General features: G+C 55.8%; 1 protein-coding gene across 1 annotated transcript in view; it reads left to right on the forward strand.

Annotated features, from left to right (window-relative positions):
* The first annotated feature begins 605 nt into the window (after nucleotides 1-605).
* Nucleotides 606-19316, forward strand: part of ASTN2 (astrotactin 2) — an 861071-nt gene continuing 842360 nt past the window's right edge. Inside the window, exon 1 of the mRNA XM_041762437.1 lies at nucleotides 606-1077. Coding sequence (XP_041618371.1) covers nucleotides 606-1077 — 472 coding nt within the window. The remainder of the gene's footprint in view (nucleotides 1078-19316) is intronic.

Genomic DNA, 19316 nt, shown 5'->3' on the forward strand with positions numbered 1-19316 from the left:
TACCTCGCCCCCTTTTCAGGAATTTCACGGAGCAGGGGAGCAGCGGGGGGAGCAGCGGGGGCAGCAGCGGGGGAGCAGCGGGGGAGCAGCGGGGGCAGCAGCGGGGGCAGCCCGGGCGCGAGGGGGCGGGGCTTCCGGGGAGCGCGGGGTGCGGGGCTCGGCCGCGGGCTTCTGGGGCGCCCAAGTTGAGTCCGGCCTGGGGGGGGGCGGGGCGGGGCGGGGCGCGCCCAGGTGCGGCCGAGGCGGGACCGCGCGGGGGGGGGAGGGGGCGGGGGCGCCGGGGGGGGCCGGGCCCGGGGCGCGGCGAGGGCGGCCTCGGGGGATCCCGGGAGAGCACGCGGCGGGGCGGGGCTCGGAGCGCGCGGGGTCCGGGGCGGGGGCGGGGGCGGGGGCGGGGGCGGGGGCGGGGGCGGCGGGGCCGGGAGGCGGCGCGGGGGGCCGGGCCGGGCCGGGCGGGAGGCGGAGCCCCGAGCCGGGGGCTGTGGCGAGCGGCTCCCGCGGCGCCCGAGCTCCGCGTCCTGCTCGCTCCGCCGCTGCCGCTCCCGCTCCCGCCGCTCCCGCCGCCGCCGCCGCCGCCTCCGCGCCCGCAGCCCGCACCCCCCGCCATGGCCGCCGGCGCCCGGCGCAGCTCCGGCCTCTCCGGCTCCGGCTCCGGCTCCGGCTCGGGGCCCCTCGGCTTCCCGCCGCCGCCGCCGCTGCTGCTGCTGCTCCTGCTGCCGCCGCTCGCCGCCGCCGCCGCCCCGCGGGAGCCCGACAGCCGGTGCCGGCTCAAGACCGTCACGGTGTCCGCGCTGCCCGCCCTGCGGGACGGGGACCTGGGCTGGAGCGGCGCCCGCGGCGGGGCGGGGGCGGGGGCCGGGGCGGGGGCCGGGGCCGGGGCCGGGGGCGGGAGCGCGGCCGGGAGCGCGGCCGGGACCGGGGCCGCCGCCGCCGCCGCCGCCGCCGCCGCCGCGTCCTCGGGCTCCGCGGGCCCCGCCGCCGACTCGCGCCTCCTGCTCTTTGTGCGCAGCGAGCTGCCGGGGCGCGTGGCGGTGCAGGACGACCTGGACAACACGGAGCTGCCCTTCTTCACCCTCGGTAAGGCCGGCGCCGGCGGGCCCGGGAGGGCGGGGGCGGGCGGGCGGGGCGCCCCGGGGATCCCGCCGCGCGCTGCCCCGAGCGCCCGGGAGGCGCACAGGTGGTTGGTTGGCCCGAGGCTGCAGCGCCCCCGCGGGACCCGCCCGCCCCGCCCGCCCCGCGCGGACTCGCAGGCTCCGGACCAGCCCAGCGCGGCAGCTCCGGGGGCCGCCCCGACCCGCGGGAACCCGCTCCCCGCGCGCGCCGTGACCTCGGCCCAGCCGCCAGCCGCGCCCCGCACCCCTCCCGTCCCGGCCTCAGTGTTGCCACCTGCGAAATGGGGCTGCGGAGCCCGGAGCGGTGCCCGAGGACCGGCTGCTGAGCCCCGCGCCTCCGCCCGCGGACCCCCCCCCCCCCGGCCGCAGTCGCCCCCCCCCCTCCCGCGGACGGAGAGCGGCTGGTCCCCGCGGCGTAACCCGACAGGCGAGAAAGCGGGGGGGGGGGGCTGCGGCGGAAAAGTTGGTGGGAAAGTTCGCCAGCAGCTGTGCCCGCGGGTTCCCGGCGCGCGGCCCCGAGGAGGCGGCCCCGCGCCCCGCCCCCCTCCCGCCCCGCGCCCATCCCCCACCCCCCACCCCCCGTCCCGCCCCCCGGGACCCGCAGCTGCGTCGTCCGGGGCCGCGGGGCGCGCGCGGCTGTCGTGGGGCGGCGGACACCGCGGGGGCTCGCCCGGAGGACCCCGCGCTCCACCCGCTCCCCGGGACCCGCGCCTGCCCGGGCTCCCGCTGCGCTCGGGCTCCGGGCGGGAGGCGCCTTCGGCCCGGCTGGAGCCTCCGAGGTCAACCCCTCGCTCGCCCCGGGCGCCCCAAGCTCCGCCGCCCCGGCAGCCGCCCCCCTGGGAGCCCGCCTACGGGCGAACCTGCGCGATGCTCGCCCCCCTCCCGGTGGGGTGACGTGGGTGGAGACGTGGGTGGGGGCCCCCAGGTGAGGCCCCCAGGTGAGGCCCCCAGGTGAGGCCCGGCTGTCCCCTCCTGGCTGTAACCTGAGCCGGCCCGGGCGCCTCGCAGGCTCCCCGGGGACCCCCCGCGGCCAGGCTACCGCGCCACATGCACACACGCGCGCACACCACTAGCTCTTCCCACGTGCACCTGGGGGCCTGCCCATTTCCCGGGAAGGAAAGGAGGGTGCAGACGGGGTGCGTGCCCTAGGGCCCAGGGCTAACCCCCGCCCGGCTCTGCAGGGCTAAGTCCAGTCGCCTCCTTGCAGGGAAGGGGCCTTCCGGAGCCACGAAGCCCCCTGAGCACCGCTTGCACTTCCACCCTCCTGCGTGCGTCCTCCTGACCACTCTCCTGCGGGGTGTCCTGGGAGGTCAGCAGTGGGAATCTTCCTAAATGGCTGTTGGGTGGCTGTAAAAGGGGCACACTCTTGGGTTTGGCAGGACTTGGAAGCAAGCAAGGACCACCCCCCCCCCCAGGGCATTCCATGTCCCCAAAGATGTGGAGGACGGCCTCCATCCGCTTGGATGCAGGGGTCGCCTGAAGCGGGCCATCTCTGCCTTTTTAAACTTTGGCTCTCAAGAAGGTGTGGGTGCCTGGGTGCTGCTGGGGCAGCTGAACGGGGAGCTGGGAGTCTTGAATCCGTCGGGGCCCCAGCTTGGGCTGGAGAGTCCCCTGGCGCCCTCCACTCGGAGCCTTCCTTCCGCTGTCTCTGACGCACAGCAGCTGAGCCTGGCGGCTGGGGACTGCCTGCTGGGGGGGTCGCTGTCCCCCTTGGCAGCTCTGAGCCCTTTGGAAGCATGTCGGGAATTGTGTCCCGCCTCCTCCTTCTCCCCCCAGCGCCCTGGACTGGCAGCTCAAGGCGCTCCCTCCGGGGATTTGGCTAGCGAGGTAGTCACCAGATGGCCGAGTGTAGCAGGAGCTGTGTAGGGAGACGTGGGTTTTTTATTTGTGTTGGTCTTCCACTGTTTGCATGTAAACATGGAGTGCACAATGAGCTCCGGGAGGGCCAGGCTGGCTGCAAACTAGGGCCGGTGTGTGTGTTGGGGGGGGTGGGAACTAGGACTCATTTATGGCCTTATCTTTCCCAAGGTCCCAGGGTAGCTCGATCCCATCGTTTCACCCCCAGACCTTGTAAACGGCCTTGCCTAGTGTTGGTCTCCGGTGTGTTGGGTGAGTCTTTCACTTCCTCCCGGCCAGTTCAAGGGATTTGGAGATGGCACCTGCCGGGGTTGCCCATGCAAGTCAGTAAATGCCAAATCTTTCCAATAGTGGGGTGTGTGGAGCCACCACTAGGGGGTGATGGTGTCTGCCGAAGCCCTCGGGCCTCGCTCCGGGTTGTGGACTGAGTAGTTGGTGGTTGGAAGACGTCCCTGGCATTACAGGGGGTGAACAAACAAATAAAAGATAGGATTCCCGTTTTCCTCTGGGTCTGGTTGGCGGACCTCGGGGTTATTTTGCACACGTTGCCTGCCATCCCCATTCACCAAAGCCACCTACATCCCTGGCCCTGTCTCCCCGCTTCTGCCTCTCTTGTTTGAGTGATTGGCTCTGTTACTGATGATGCCTCTCCCGTCGTGTTCCAGCCTCCTTCATGTAGATGGAAGTTTACCTCAGAGCTGAAATCCTCCCCCCCAACCAAGTCTCAGTGTCCGGGCCTCTGATTATAAGCCCGTGGCATTGACAAAGTGAATTTCCCTGAATGTGATCAAGGGAGAGCAGATAGTTATTGCATCTTTAATGAGATGCTAAGAGGTTTACTCCTGCCTTTTAGTATTAATGCACATGAAATACATGAAGTGGCATTCCAGTTGTTCCCATTTTACAGATTAGGAGGCATTTTTGGAGCGGCCAGATGCCTAGTCCACGGTCACCCTGTGGGCTGAATGGCAGACCAGCACTGGAATCTCCTTTTTACCAGGTATTTACATTCTTGGTAGTTGTGTATTGGCAAATGTGCTTTGGTAGAAATATGGTCACATGTACGTAGGGCGTGGTGCAGGGTTCTGGACGGAAACATGCCAGTCTTCAGCATGACGGGGACATTCCTTAAAGGAACTTCAGCTACCCCGGGAGGCTAAAGTATGAGAGTTGGAAAGTAAGGCATGACCCTTTGATGACCCTGCCAGTTCAAAGTTCCATGACTCACGGGATGTCAGAGGGCATTGTCAGTAATGATGCCAGTGAGTGATGGAGATTACGCATTCTGTGACACCAGAGAGGGAACACGTCTCTGTAGATTCGGAGGAGGCTGGGGAGACTTCCAGAAAGGAAAAAAAAAAAGAAAAAACCCAAAAAAACAAAATTTGAGTGATGCCTTAGGAGGATAGGATGGAGGGAAGAGAGGTTGCAAGCTCCAGTGCAGCTTGGGAATTTAGTGTTGGTTTGGATCTGGAAATCTCAGCTGTGGCCCACTGTGACCTTGAACAAGTCATTTATCTCCAGAGCTTCAGTTCTTTGTGCTGTAATATGAGTGGGTAGAGAAGCCCTAAAATAATCCTTCGGTGTAGAGATTCTATGAACTTGAAGTGCCCCGATGCACTGTTACTCTGACTAGCTCCTCGTGCTTCTCCCTGTCTCCTTTCTTTTGCTGGTAACACGGGGTGTTGGGAAGGACTGATTGAAAAGACAGAATTTGAACAGGAGCAGCTGCCGGTACAGGGCTTCAGAGGTGAACCTGCACATCACTCAGTCCTCATTTGCCCCCAGGCAGCCCTGGAGTCTGCTTGTGGATTTAGCTTTCATGCCCACAGGTAGGGAAATGGCATCCTTCTTCCTGCACTTGACAGTGGCCGGGCTGGACTGTTTACCACCAGCCTTGCTTCCGCGAAAAGGGGGGAGAAAGAGGTAAAATTGAGTAAGCGCTCATCGTCAACATTTCTTTCTCAGTTGCCTTGTCATAGACATCGCACGGCTGGGGAAAGTGCTGTCTCTTTGGGGAAGCCCACCCAGTAGGATGTCAAAACGCACCTGCGTGAACAGATCTGTCTGCGTCTTGAAGTTCTTCCCCAAAAGGATGCCTTTCGCAGGAAACCGATTGGCCTGGCCTGCAAAGACTCCTTGAAATACAAACATAAATGGAGACCAAAGGAGAAAAGCCTCCTGAAGGAATGGAGGATTGCTAGGCAGGGAGGATTGCCAGGCGCGGGGAGCCTAAGAGGGAGAGTTCACAAAGGGAGGAGGAGCTGCCTTCAAATGTCAACGGGGAATGAGGAATGTGCTTTTTACTGTCGGGTTCAAAAGGTGCAAATGCTGGGTGGGGGGGGGTGGACTTGAGCCCCCAGGGGAGGAGGGTTCCCGGGCAGCTGTGGGGAGCTCAGCAGCCTTGGAGGAAGCCTTCAAGCAGAGACTGCACGGCTATCTGGCAGGCATTTGGAGACAGCACCCAAGGCCTGGGAGACAGTGAGGCTGCCGTCTGCCCTTCTTGGTTTCTGGTTTGATTCTGAAGGTTGATATCAGTTATTAACAGGGAGGAGAAAAAAAAAAAAGATACAAATAGTAGTAATCGGGGTCTTTGGTAGGGATTTCTGACCACAGAATATTCATTAAAACCGATTCCAGCGTTCTTTTCTGTGTCGGCCAGAGAAAGAGAGAGAGATTGTGGGGTGGATAAGAGGGTGGATTTGATATCCTCACACGAAGCTAGTTCTAAGACTCTACGTGTTATTTTCTCAATTGGGCACCAGGTCTCTTACCACTAAGCAGGTATTGAGCATCCTTAGGCCTGGGGGTCCTGTCCTGCTGTGATGGCCCAGGCTTCTGGGATTTTGTAAATAAAGGTCCCAGTCGGTGTTGGGGGCGGTCAGCGTTCAGGGGTCTCTGATCGGAGTCTTCTTTCCCTTCCCACTCACTTCCCTCTCCCGTCCCCAGCCTTTTGCCAGCTCAAACCTGAGGAAGTATGTTTAACAATCAGGGCAGAGAGAGCTGTATTGTCTGCCCTCGGAAAGTCCTAAGGTGCTGAGACAAGGCAGTGGGGCAGGGAGGGAGAGGTGGGTTCGTTTCGGCCGGGTCACAGGGGCTCAAGTTCGGTCGAGGCCGGCCAGATTTGCTGTTTCTGGGGGTCAGTGACACCAGCTGAGATGGCACAGCTCTGCAGGCTTTGGTGTAACCCAGAGCTCGATCGTTTTCCTGAACCGGGCCCTCGGGCTGCAGGAGCAGTTCTATAATTTTAATTTACAGCAAGTTCGGCAGGTCTGAAATGGCCTCTGGCAAGTAGAAATCTCCTGCTTCTCCCTTCCTTGCTTTGCTGAGATTAGGCCTCGGCTGCCACAGGACGGCGTGGACACGTGTGCTTCGGGGAGCGACAGTGACTTCTTGGGGCGAAGTCCTGGAAACTTCTCTCACGACCGTTAGTGCCCGTGGGCTCGCAGCACCCCAGAGTCTGAGAGCGCGCGGTCTTTTGTAGGTGACCTGGGGGCCCAGACCGGGGAAGGAACCTTCCTGAGGACCCGCAGGGTCAGCCTTGAACCCTGGGAACCCAGTAGCCCTGGGTCCCACGCTGGGCTTCTTTGCATTATGCTGGCCCTCGAGCATGCAGCTCTGGGTCTACACACATCCCAGTGTCTGAAACTGGGTTGGACACATCCTCCAATGCACCACTCTCCCTTCTCCCTGCAACAAAAGCAACCCCCCCCCCAAAAAAAACCCCAAAACAAAAATCTTGGGGGAAAATCATCCCTAGGGAAACTGCATTTGTTCTCCCGCCCAAGTACCCAGCTGGTTGGCTCCAGTGTCTCCGGAGAGCCGAGCTGATAGGTTTGTTCTGGAGGAGGAGGAAGCCTCCTTGCTTTTTACTCTCGCTCCTTGGGGGTGAGCGCAGGAAGCCTCTCCTTCCCAGGAAGGGAAAGAAGTCGGATTTAACCTTGAGGTGCAGCAGCAGCACCCGGAGGCTGCCTTTCCAGAGCTCCCGCTTTCCCAAGTTCTCTCACTGACCAGCTAGTGGCAACAGAAGATTAACTATAGCGAGAGAGAGAGAGAGAGAGAGAGAGAGAGAGAGAGCTGGCTTCCCTCCCTTCCGACAGAGCCGCAGCCTCTCTGCCCTGGAGGACGCGGGCAGCTGGGCTTGACGGGGCGTGCTGGAAGGGGGTTGGGTGGCGACGACGCAGGGTGACCTCAGCAGGGAGACCGTGGCAGGTGCTCTGCTGGCCCCGCCGTACGGTGTCTACACTGAGCGTCTGCACCCGAAGGGGGGCCGCTAGCCCAGGGCCGTTGTTCCAAGCCCCCGGCAGCCTCCGATCTCTGCACTCCTTGACGACACGTTGGCTGTGGACTCGGGCCTCCCTGCCTCCACGCTGATCCCACCTCACCTGCCCTCCGTCCCTGCAGACAGAGTGATTTCATGAACAGCCCCAATCTGACAGCGTGGCTGTTCTCACCTAACGCACTTCCCTGGTTCCTCACGGTTCTTAGCTTGAAGTTCAAGGTTCTTATCGTGGTCCAAGGTCCAAGGTCAGTCTCTGCCCAGAGAACCCTCTGATGAAGAAGCCTCCCTTCTTGTTTGGTAACTTTTCCCCACCGTCCCCTTGGAAGATCCCTTCTTACCTTTCAAGACTCAATTTATTATTATTATTTTAAAAGATTTTGCTTATTTATTAGAGAGAGAAAGAATGAGCAGGGGGAGAGGGAGAAGCAGACACCCCGATGAGCGGGAGCCCAACCGGGGGGACTCGATCCCAGGACCCCGGGGTCATGACCTGAGCCGAAAGCAAAACGCTTAGCTGACTAAGCCACCCAGGCGCCCCTCAAGACTGAATTTAAAAGTCACCCTACCGTCGCAGCCTTTCCCGACCTCGCCCTGGAGTTGCATCCTGGGGCCTTGGCGCCCGCTAAGAATATAAAAGAGGACTGTGCACAGGGCGAACCCCTTAACTGAGCACCTATGACGTGCTGGACACCGTCCCGGGGCCTTCGGGTGCAACAGAGAGCAGAAGACCTCGATCCTTGTATTCAGAGAGCTCAGAGTAGGAAGGAGTGCGTGCGTGGTGGTGGGCGCGTGGGTGGGTGGTGAGCAGCGGGTGATAACAATGCACATGATAAATAAGAAAATTAGGTAGTAAGTGAGGATGTGATGAATTCCATGAACAAAAGAAAATTAAATAAAACGGAGATTGTGGAGATGAGGCGATGGGTTTTCATACTACATGGAGCGGAGCGAGAGGAGCTTGTGGAGAAGGTAGGAGTAGAGCCAAGGCTTGAAGGTGGTGAAGGAGGGAGCCAAGCAGGTACCTGGGAGAAGAGCGTGCCAGGCCGGGAAGCGCCCTGCAGCACCCCGGGGGTGCCCAAGGCCAGTGGGCAGTCACATGGGGCCACAGAAACCGCTGTCAGCCAAGTCACTTGAGCCAAGAGGAGAGCCTGGCAGGATTTTAAGCAGAAAGGGCCTCAATATCTGACTTAGGCTTGCAAAGACCTACTTCAGCCTCTGTGCTGCAGGAGCAAAGGTGGAAGCGGGCAGGGCCGTAGGAGTCTGGGCGAGGGGTGGTGGCGGCTCGCCCTACAGTGGGAGTCCATCCTGGGCAAACGGGAGACCGGTGGGAACTCCCCTCAGCAGCCGCAACAGCTGGAACACCACCTCTTCCGTAGGGTCTTCCCCCCTCTGGGCCCCCTTCGCCGGTCCCTCTACCTTCTCCTGTGTCCCTGTTGTTCCCGGGGGTGTTGATAGGATGAGTGGTGACGTTAGTCTGATCGGAGACAAGCGTGCCGGGTTTAGGGAAGAATTTCTCTTGAGACTCCTGGAAGGCAGATAAGGGGTTGTTGGAACCTTGCATCGTGGCAAATAGAGAGGCCCTGGATATTTTGGGGAAGATGATACACCGTGGTTTCGGGATCGCCAAATGTAGTCGTTTAGGATGTTACTTTTTTCTTAGAGTTGTTTTTAAAGGTTTTATTTATTTATTCATGAGAGACACAGAGAGAGGCAGAGACACAGGCAGAGGGAGAAGCAGGCTCCATGCAGAGAGCAGGACTCGATCCCGGGACCCCGGGGTCATGCCCTGAGCTGAAGGCAGACAGACGCCCAACTGCTGAGCCCCCAGGCGCCCCAGGATGTTGTGTGAAGACAGCCCTTCTATATAAAGACGGGGAAATCGAGGTCACATAGCAAGGCAGTGATGAAGCAAGAACCAGGTCCCAGCCCACTGACTTCTGGTCCCCGGTGTCTCCCTCTCCCCACCTCGGGGAGGGGCAGCTGGGCCACTAGGGGTGGGGGGACCTGGTGTTCCAGACGCTGTCATTCCGGCATAGAGGCCGTGAGAACGCTCAGTGAACACTCATGGGGCCCCGGGTGTCGCGCTGGCACCTCTCTTGCCTCATCCTCTGCGCGGTGCTGAAAGGCCAGCGTCGTCCCGGGTTTCAGGTGGCGCTGAGGCTCAGAGCAGCAGGCACATGCCCAAGACCTCCAGCTGTCATCCAGCTGGGCTGAGTCCATGCCCAGGTCTGCCTGGTTCTAAACCCTGTGCCCGGGGATCCCTGGGTGGCTCAGTGGTTTGGCGCCTGCCTTTGGCCCAGGGCGCGATCCTGGAGACCCGGGATCGAGTCCTACATCGGGCTCCCTGCATGGAGCCTGCTTCTCCCTCCTGCTGTGTCTCTGCCTCTCTCTCTCTTTCTCTGTGTCTATCATAAAAATAAATAAATAAATAAATCTTTAAAAAAGTAAATAAATAAACCCTGTGCCCATGCCCCCTGACCCCCCCCCCCCCATGCCGCCCAGGACTGGTGCTCCTGAGTTTTCATCTCTGTGACAACCCCTCTTACTTTTTCTCTCTTCCTGGTCTCATTACCACGAAGTTGCAGACGCGTCTATGTGGGATCTTCAGGTGTGACAGCCTCTCACACCCAAGGGACTGAGCACCTCGTTTCCGTGCTGCCGGGAGCTGACTCAGCATCTCCCTGGGCCCTCGGGCTCCGTGCCCGCCTGCCAGCAGAGCACCAGGCCTTGTCTCATTTTCTCTCGGTGCCACTCATGATCCCCGGACTCCTCGACAAGCAAATGCCTGCACTTCTCTGCCTTCCAGACTCTCGTCCTTCCCTCCTCGCTCCCCTCCCCTTCCTCCCTCCTCCTCTTGTCCCAGTGCTTGTGCTGGGGGTAGCGTCATACTGGGTGGGGGGCCTCGTATCGGGTCCTTTCAGGCATGTGGGCAAGCTTCTCTTTCTAGAAATTGCCAGGGCATCCGTTGTCAGACACGCAGCCCCTCTTGGCCGGGGGCACTCGCTTGCACGCCTCCGGGCCACCCCCGTTAGTTCTTAGTTCTGTCTGCCTAGAGCATCTTGGTAGAGTCATGCAGTTGTCGTGTTCCCATCGTGAGAGTGGCATTTATGTGACCTTATCTCTACATATGGGGTATACATAATCATAAACAATCTTTAGAAATACTATAATGCCATACAAAAATCCCAATAGTGTGTTCTTTGGTTCCTAGAATACTAGAGCTGGGCAAAGTAGAAAGCCGCTGACATCCAGCCCCACCCCCTCAGGTACCTGTAAGAGAAGTACACATTCCCGGGCCCCGGAGCTAATCGGCAGTGGAATCCAGGCCGCAGCCCGGCTCCTCTGACCGCCAGGCAGTGTGTGGGGCCGAACGTGCACCAGCTCTAAAACCCAAGAAGCCCCAGCATCAAATCCCAGAGGCATTGCATCTTGGGCATTGCACCTCTCTGAGCCTGTTGGCTCATCGGTAAAGTGAAAACGAGAAAATAATCACTAATCTGGGTTGCTGTGGTCATCATTTCTGGAGAGCCCTCCATCCCGTAGATTTTCGTCAGGGCCCAGCATCGTGCTCAGTCTAGGCCTTACAGAGAATGGGGCGTGCAAAGCACCTAGCACGGCGTCTGGCACAGCTCGTGCTCTATGTCTCGTAGCCACCTGCAGTCCTTTTTTGGAAGGAGGTGGAGGTATGAATAAATAATGCCTGCAAGCTCCTTCCCCCTGCCTGCTCCTTCACTCAGGCAGGCTGAGCTCACACCTCCCTCCTCCCTCCCGGCTCCCTCCAGCAAGGCCAGAAAAGGATAAAATTGACCATTGATCTCTGCTCCTTCTCCAGCAGCAGGGGGCAGCGGGGGATCCCAGGGTCGTCTGAGGACAGCGTGGACAGAGAGGCTCTTAGACCTCAGGCTGGGGCAGGTGGGTGCTGGAGGAGGCGATGGGGGCGACTTCTCTCCCTTCTGGCGGTGGCGGCCTGACAAAGCCTTGCTCTTAAGCACCCGGGAAAGTCACGAGTGGCTCTGCAAGCAGCCGAGAAGGGAAGGAACATCTCCATTAGCAGAATCAGCAGTAAAGAGATTTCCAGTCACAGTAATAGCTGCATTTGGGGGAATCATTTCGGTGGTGACTGTGGGCGGAGGACGGAAGGGGGCGGGTGGCAGCGAGAGTCACAGAGGCGTCTGGTCTCCTTGCACGGAGCCGAGAGGCAGCGCCCCGAGAGTGCCTGGTGCCAGACGCAGAGTGACTGGGAGTTGGGCTGGTGGTTGTGCGAATGTTCTGGACCTTCCGCTTGCCTCGGGATGGACGGGGCTGCACCCTCGAGAGCCCCCACGGGAGCTGCACACTCACCCTACACCACCTTTGCTCTGATTCCTTGGCTTGCTTTTTTTCAAGATTCCAGAGCCAGCAGCAACGTCCTAGGCTCTTGGGATTTGTAGAAGGGAAAGCTCCCAGATTATTTAGCCCGGCTGTCTCCAAAGTTGACTACTCCTCAGAATGACGTCGGACCCCAGTCTCGCTCTTAGGCTCTCGGAGGCGCCCGGGGGGGCCTGGGAATCTACACCTTAACAAGCGTGCCAACTCCAGGACCTGCCTCGTGGCCCCTGGACGCCTCTTCAGCCTCGCCCCCTGACATTCCCCATGGCGCTTGATGCTCTAGGCTCACGGACAGCCTGCAGATTTCTGAGGGCAGCAGGACCTCCCCCCCCCCCCCGCCCCGCCCTTGCACCTGACCCTGGAATGGAAATGCTAGTCTGTCTGCTTAGAAGGCTTTTCCCGTCTCTGATTCACCGGGCCAACTGCTAGCCTTAACGCTGCTGTTTAACGTCCTCTGAGTAATCTTCTCTCTCTCCTCCAAGGCTCAGAGATTTTTCTCCCCCTAAATGCTCCTACCCTCCTTGTTAGGGTTGCCGTGCTTTGTGGATAAAAATAGATGCACAGAAAATAAAATACAGGATGCCCAGTTAAACTTGAATTTCAGACTCTCACTTAGTAGAATTATGTCCCCTGCAGGATTGGGGACATAGTTGGACTTAAAAGGACTCTCTGATGATCAGAAATTCGAATTTAACTAGGCATCCTGTATTTTGTCTGGCAAGCCCCAGGGACCTTGTGTTGCTCTGTCTCCTGTCCAGGATCCCACTGCTAGTATGTGACTCCCCAAACCTGCTCTTCCCACCTCTCCCCCATCAGACGTCGATCCTGCCAATTAGTCAGAGGGAAGAGTCATCCTTGAAATTTCCTTTCTCTTGCCCCTTGTTCTTTCTGCAAGCCAACCCTGTTGGTTTTACTTCTAAAATGACTCTCAATATGATTCACTTAAACTTCCACCCGCCGTGGCTGCCACCAGGCCACCATCCTTGCTCACGTGGGCTGGTACGTGAGTCCCCTGTCTTCTGGCTGCCTCTGTGTCCCCGTCCTTGCTCCGTACTACACGGTATTCAGTGCGTGGGCCAAATCCGTCTCGCCGCCGGCTTCTGTGCAACCCGTGAGCCTATTGATTGACTGATTGATTTACGTAAATAGGTGAAAAGAATCCAAAGGAAGATGACCTTTTATGATATGTGATGATTACATGAAGTCCAAACCTCCGTATCCATACGTAAAGATCTGATAATACGCAGCCGCACTCACATATGGGCGTATGTGCATCGTCTGTGGTGCTTTTGCTTTACAGCAGCAGAGTTGAGAAGTAGCAGCAGTGAGTATCTGGCCCACAGGGCTTAAAATATTTACTCAATACCCCTTTACAGAAAACGTTTGCCAGCCTTGCGATATTCAGTAGCCAGAGTGATCTTACCAAAAAAAAAGAAGAAAAAAAAAAAAAAGCAAATTAGGTCTTGTCACTCTCTGCTGTTCAAAGCCATTAATTGTGTGTCATTTCTCTTTTTTAAAAAATCTTAATTCCTGTTCAGAGTCTTAATTCCTTTAGGATTCAGAAAAATCCTAAAAAGTTTGCCACCTTCTCTGAATCCGTCTTCTCCTTTGCTCACAAACCTGAAATATCACCTCCTCCGAGAGGTCTTCCCTGACCAAAGTGGGACCTTGGTACACGCTCCCTTCATACCTTTCTATTCCATTTATTTTCAAAAATTCTTATCTCAGCGCTCTTTGGGAATGTGCCTTGTTCATATTTTTGCCCCCCAAGGCATGGAGTGCAGGACACGGCATCTGGTAGGTGCTGAGTGGACATTTTCTGAGCAGACCCCGGAACATGGACAACTGTGGGAGTGCTAGTGTGTGAGCACCACCTGAGTGGGTGCCCGCCTCTTTGTTTTTTTTTTTTTTTTATTTGTTATTTATTTATTCATGACAGTCACAGAGAGAGGCAGAGACACAGGCAGAGGGAGAAGCAGGCTCCCCGTGGGGAACCTGATGTGGGACTCGATCTCGGGACCTGGGTCATGTCTTGGGACAGAGGCAGATGCTCAACCACTGAGCCACCCAGGTGCCCTCATTGGGGCTTTCTGTTGCTTTTTTGTGAGATCGTTTTGAGGATTCCAAGAACTAAAGTTTGTAGGGCATGTAGAGCAGTGCCTGCCACTCAGCAAATGCTACCTGGGTGTTTGTTAAACAGAAATAAAAGGGCCTGCCCCTTAGCCCCTGGGACCTGCCCCTTCTCCACTATCTTTGCAGTTGGAGGGATTTGGGGCAACTGAGAGGAGGTCTTTGAGTAAAGGGCTCATGGATCCCAGGGGGCAGCATGATCTGGGGGCCAGGGTTGTGGCCCAGGGGCTCTGGGGTTCCGGGGTGTCCGTAGTTTCCCCCTTTCCATATTTTGGGCTCCCCCCATTTCTAGTGTGATGAGATTAAACCCTGTGATCCCGGAGGCTCCGCTGGAGCCCAGGAGGGAGACAAGGGCTCCCTCCTGGAGTTTCTGAGGCTGGAAGCCGCGCAGCAGGATAAAACCTGCCTCCCTGCCTTCTTCCTCTCTGTATCCTTCCCGGGGCCTCTGAAGATCAAACCCTTGGCTCTGAATCCAGGTGCAACTCAAATTCTCCGTCCCGGCCTCACACTAATTTGTTAGGGAACCTTCTTCAATTACTTTCGTGCTCGTCTCCCCCGGGGAGGGAGACCGGAGAAGCTGACCCCCCAAGTCACCAATTACTGGTCTACCAATAGCGCGGCTGCCTGTGCCTCCCTCCCTCCTCCTCTCTCTCCCCTTTATTCTCCTGGCCTCCCTGAAGCACCTCTCCTTGCTGCAGACTCCTCAGGGGGAACGCACCCCCCTTTCCTGGGGCTCCCCATCCCAGCCAGGAAACAGACAGCCCTCCCTCCCCCTAAGAGGGACAGCAAAGGAGAAAGGGCGGAGCTGCCAACCTTGGAAAACCAGACTGGTTTTGCTCATCTGCTAAATCCCAAGCCTTGCTGGACTGGGCAGCAAATGTCTTGCTTCTAGTCCTGAGTGTGCCCCTTGGCTCGCTAGATGTCCTCAAATAAAAGACCTTTGCCATTCAGGCCTCAGATAAGATTAAGGAGTATCCTCCGAGCCAGCTCTCCTTCAGGAAGCTAAGAAAGCTTGGGCTGCAAGACCGAGAACCCTTCCCGTCTTGTCGAGGACGGGGATCCCAGGTCCTGGAGCGAGCCCATTGCTCAGCAGGCCCTCAGGAAGTACCTGCCGAATGAAGTTAATAAATGGGGAAATAGGTGGGATTGGACACTGCTCATCAGCAACTTCATTGCTGCATTAGAGGCCTTTAGCCTCTTATCAACTGGGATTTGCAGGAGAGATGAATTCTATTTGCATTTTCTAGACAAAGCCGGTCCACCTAAAACCCCTGGTTCCCGTCTAGCTCCCCTTGCCTGGGGCTAAGCCCCCCCAGTCATCATTCAATGTGCCCAGTCCCTGGGGGCACAGAAATGCAAGAGGTTCACAGTTGACGGGGATGATACCATTTGCACTTTTTGATTTAGAGGCAAAACTAACGCTCCTTTTCATGGGTATTTGTAGTGTCTCCATGTTACCGATGAAGACATGGCCACTCAGAGAGATCAAGTCAATTGTGCAAGGTCACGTAATAAATGGGATTAGCTGCTTTTATTTTTCAAAAGGAGTCTTTGTATCGCTGTCACAAATGGAACACCAGAATAACTTGCTATAAATAGAAGATAGCCTGTAAAAGTAGGTATGTGACTATTAAAGAAAATACATACAGATATATATATATAAATAGCTACACATATACTCAAATAGATATGTGTACGTATGTATGTATTTACGTGCCACCTAAATTCATCTCTCATACTATACTTTGGGAACACGTTGATCCAGCCCACCACTGAGAGAAAGATACTCATTGAACATTTAAATTAAAAAAAAATTAAATTTTGCCCCCTTAATTGTCAGATTTAATACATACATATTAAAAAAATACCTTTTCTGACTCATAGCTTCATAGCTACCACTACTACGCTTTTTTTTTTAAGAGAGGGAGAGAGAATGGGGCTCCTGGGGGGCTCAGTGGTTGAGCGTCTGCCTTCGACTCCGGGCGTGACCCCGGGGTCCTGGGATCGAGTCCCGCGTCAGGCTCCACGCAGCAAGCCTGCTTCTCCCTCTGCCTGTGTCTCTGCCTCTCTCTGTGTGTCTCTCATGAATACATAAATAAAATCTTTAAAAAGAGAGAGAGGGAGGGAGAGAGAGAGGAGGGGCAGGGGCAGAGGGAGAGGGTGAATCCTAAGCTGCTCCACGCCCAGCTCGGAGCCTGACACAAGGCTCCATCCACAACCTGGAGATCATGACCTGAGCCAGAATCAGCAGTCCGATGCCTAACCGCCTGAGCCACCTAGATGCCCCTACCACTACCCATCACTACAAGGTCCAGCTTGAAGATACCTTCGCTTCTTCCAAGGTGAGCCTCGGGGCATCGTCCCCAAGAACACTTCTCCCCATGCCCCTGGTGCATTCCCTGCAGTTCTTGTTTTCACGGGAATCTTGGGGTTGGCTAATGGCCTGCCCCCTGCCCCTCTTGCTAGTCTTTCACCTTCCTGAACTAAGCACCTTGTCCCTTTCCTGTCTGTGACTCCAGCAGCTAGTGCGTACGTGCTAACTGACTTTTAATTTTAACGAAGGGAACACAAGCTTGTGGTGACATGCAAACAGATCAGGGATGTTATAAACGGAGAAGTGAACATCTCCCTACCCAGTCTCCTTCCCCCAGGAGTGATCATGACAAAGAACTTGCTGGGATCCTTGTGGAACATGGAATAGATACGTGCCTGGACGGCCGCCTGTGGTGACAGAGAGAAGTGACTTGTCCAGCATCTCTCTGTGGGTTCCTCACCAGCAGCTCGGGATATTAACACTGAAATAGTCTTTTCGTGAGGGCGTTGGTTTTTCAAGTCAAGGGAATATGAGCCATTTGGGGTTTGGGCTAAAGAGACGGTCTGCTTTCGTTTGTCTGGAACGCTGGGAAACTCCATTTACGTGAATAAAAGTTTGCACAACGTTAAAAAAATGTCCTGCGAGCACAGTGCTGTGTGTCGATCACAGCGGCATCCTCCACGCCCCGCGTACCCTGTATTAGGAAGGAGATGGTTAATGTTCCTGCCATAATATTTTATGGCCGTATTGTGATTGGAGGAAGCTCACTGACCACCTTATATTCAACATGAGGCCGACTTTGCAGAGCTGCTCCATGCATGCTCAGGCCTCAGACCCTGCCTCCAGATTCACTCCGGCCCTCAGGCAGGGGGTCCTCTTCCTTACTGACCCTTGCTTGGAAAAAAAATGTTTATAAGTGAAATGTATCTGTATGTAAGAATGTGTGTACATTATATATGTTTGCATGTAACACGTATATCCATGTACATGTCACATACACACGTTATACGTGTATACAGATCTATAGGAGGGAGGAAAATAGCATAATAACTCTTCTGTCCCGAGAACTAAAAGAAGAAACTGGACCCAGCAAGGGAGGAGCCAGAAAGGGAAGGATTATCCCAGGGATTTGGGGGGTGGGGTGGGGGTATTTGACACGACTGATACAGCAATTCTTCTTTTCTACCTTAAACTATTTTTCTCGCTGAAATGGGGGAGGCCGACTGTTCAGGGAAGGGTGACCTGGGTTTAGGGTGAGTCGTTTACTTCAGACACCCTCGTCCGTGAAGCTCTGTGGATCGGCAGTTGGTCACTTAGCACAAAGTCTATTAAAGCAGGGAATCATAAAAGAATAATAATGTACCTTAAACATTTTAACTCAAGGTACGTGAATGTGTATACGTTTGCCAATTATTTGATGTAGGCTCCGGAACCCTTCTTTGGGTCTGGGTCAGCTGATTGGAGTCCCATGCCATCTTTCTTGCATCAACCACGCTCATAATGCACCAAATATGGTCTCCAATGGAGGTTTCATTAAAGGGGACTGAGAGCTTACGGAAGCTTGCCAAGTAATTCTCCTAGAGTTTTATGATTCCTTTCTAAATTTTTATAGTTGTCATACCTGACCTAGCTCAATGGCAATATTTAAGTGACTTTCTTTATTTTTATAGTAAAAGCAACTTAGTCCTCCTAGAAACCACTTCCCTTTGATGCTTATAAATTTTTTAATTTGCATAATATTTCATTAAATTTTCAAATGACAAAAAACATAACAGGCATCCGTAGGTTTGGGAAGCAGATCGGTCCTCTGTAAAAAATGCTTCTGAACCCACAGCGAGCTAGCGCGGCCGGAGAGGACGTCCCTTGCTGGTGGGAGCCTTCAGGGCTCGTGAGCCTCAGGATGTTTCACGGGGAGAATAGAGAGCACCGTAACCCGTCGGCCACCGCAGGGAAGGCCAGCTAAAGGCTTTTGAAATGCACACATGTGTCAGGTTGACAGGGACATTAAGTCACAGACTTTTATTTTTTTATTTTTTTTTAAAATTTTTATTTACTTATGATAGTCACAGAGAGAGAGAGAGAGAGAGAGAGAGAGAGATTGGCAGAGACACAGGCAGAGGGAGAAGCAGGCTCCATGCAGGGAGCCTGACGTGGGATTCGATCCCAGGACTCCAGGATCGTGCCCTGGGCCAAAGGCAGGCGCCAAACCGCTGCGCCACCCAGGGATCCCAAGTCACAGACTTTTAGAGGCTGAACTCTTAGATAGCATTCTCCCACCAACACTGACTTATAAGGAGAGGAAAAGAACCCAATTTTATACAGATTGTGGCCGTCATTACGGGAAAGAGTATGGAAGTTCCTTGGAAAATTTAAAAGAGAATTAGTGTATCATGCAGCAGTCCCACTCTGGGTATATGTCCAGAGGAGATACGAACGGGGTCTCGAGGAGGTACGTGTACGTTCAGGTTCAGCGAAGCATCGTTCACGAGGACCAGGGTAAGGACGCAGAGCTGCGTCCATCAACGGAGGAACGGCAAGAGGAGATATACACCTTAAATGTACACAAGATGACAGGTCAACTCTAGTTTAATAAAGCTGGAAAAAATAATGAAGAAAATAAAGTGAGCTCAGGTCATCATCTCCAGGTCCTGGGATCGAGTCCCTCATTGGGCTCTCGGCTCAGTGGGGAGTCTGCTTCTTCCTCTCCCTCTCTCTCCCTCTGTGCTCTCTCTATCAAATAAAATCTTTTCTTAAAGAAGGATTATTCACAAGAGACAGAGAGGCAGAGAGGCAGAGACACAGGCAGAGGGACAAGCAGCTCCCTGCGGGGAGCCCGATGCGGGACTTGATCCCAGAACCCCAGGGTCACGACCTGAGCTGAAGGCAGATGCTCAGCCACTGAGCCCCCCAGATGTCCTCTCAAAATCTTAAAAAGAAAATGAATGGGGGGACACTGAATCCCAGAGACAAATCCCAAGTCATTGGACTCTTGGGAGTTCATGGCTCCTCCTGAGACTCCATAGCATTTGTCCCTAATGTCTTTTTCCTTTTGCGTGGCCTTTGAAAAATTGATTTGTCATTGGCATGCAGTATCATATTTGTTTTAGGTGTGCAACGTAGTGATTCAGTATTTTTGTACATCATGAAATGATTACCTCAACCGATCCAGTTACCATCTGTCGCTGTACAAAGCACAATATTATTAACTGTATTCCCCGTGTTCCACATCCCGTTCCTGGGGCTGACGCCCAAC

Source organism: Vulpes lagopus, chromosome 7 (assembly GCF_018345385.1).
Source record: "Vulpes lagopus strain Blue_001 chromosome 7, ASM1834538v1, whole genome shotgun sequence".
Classification (NCBI taxonomy): domain Eukaryota; kingdom Metazoa; phylum Chordata; class Mammalia; order Carnivora; family Canidae; genus Vulpes; species Vulpes lagopus.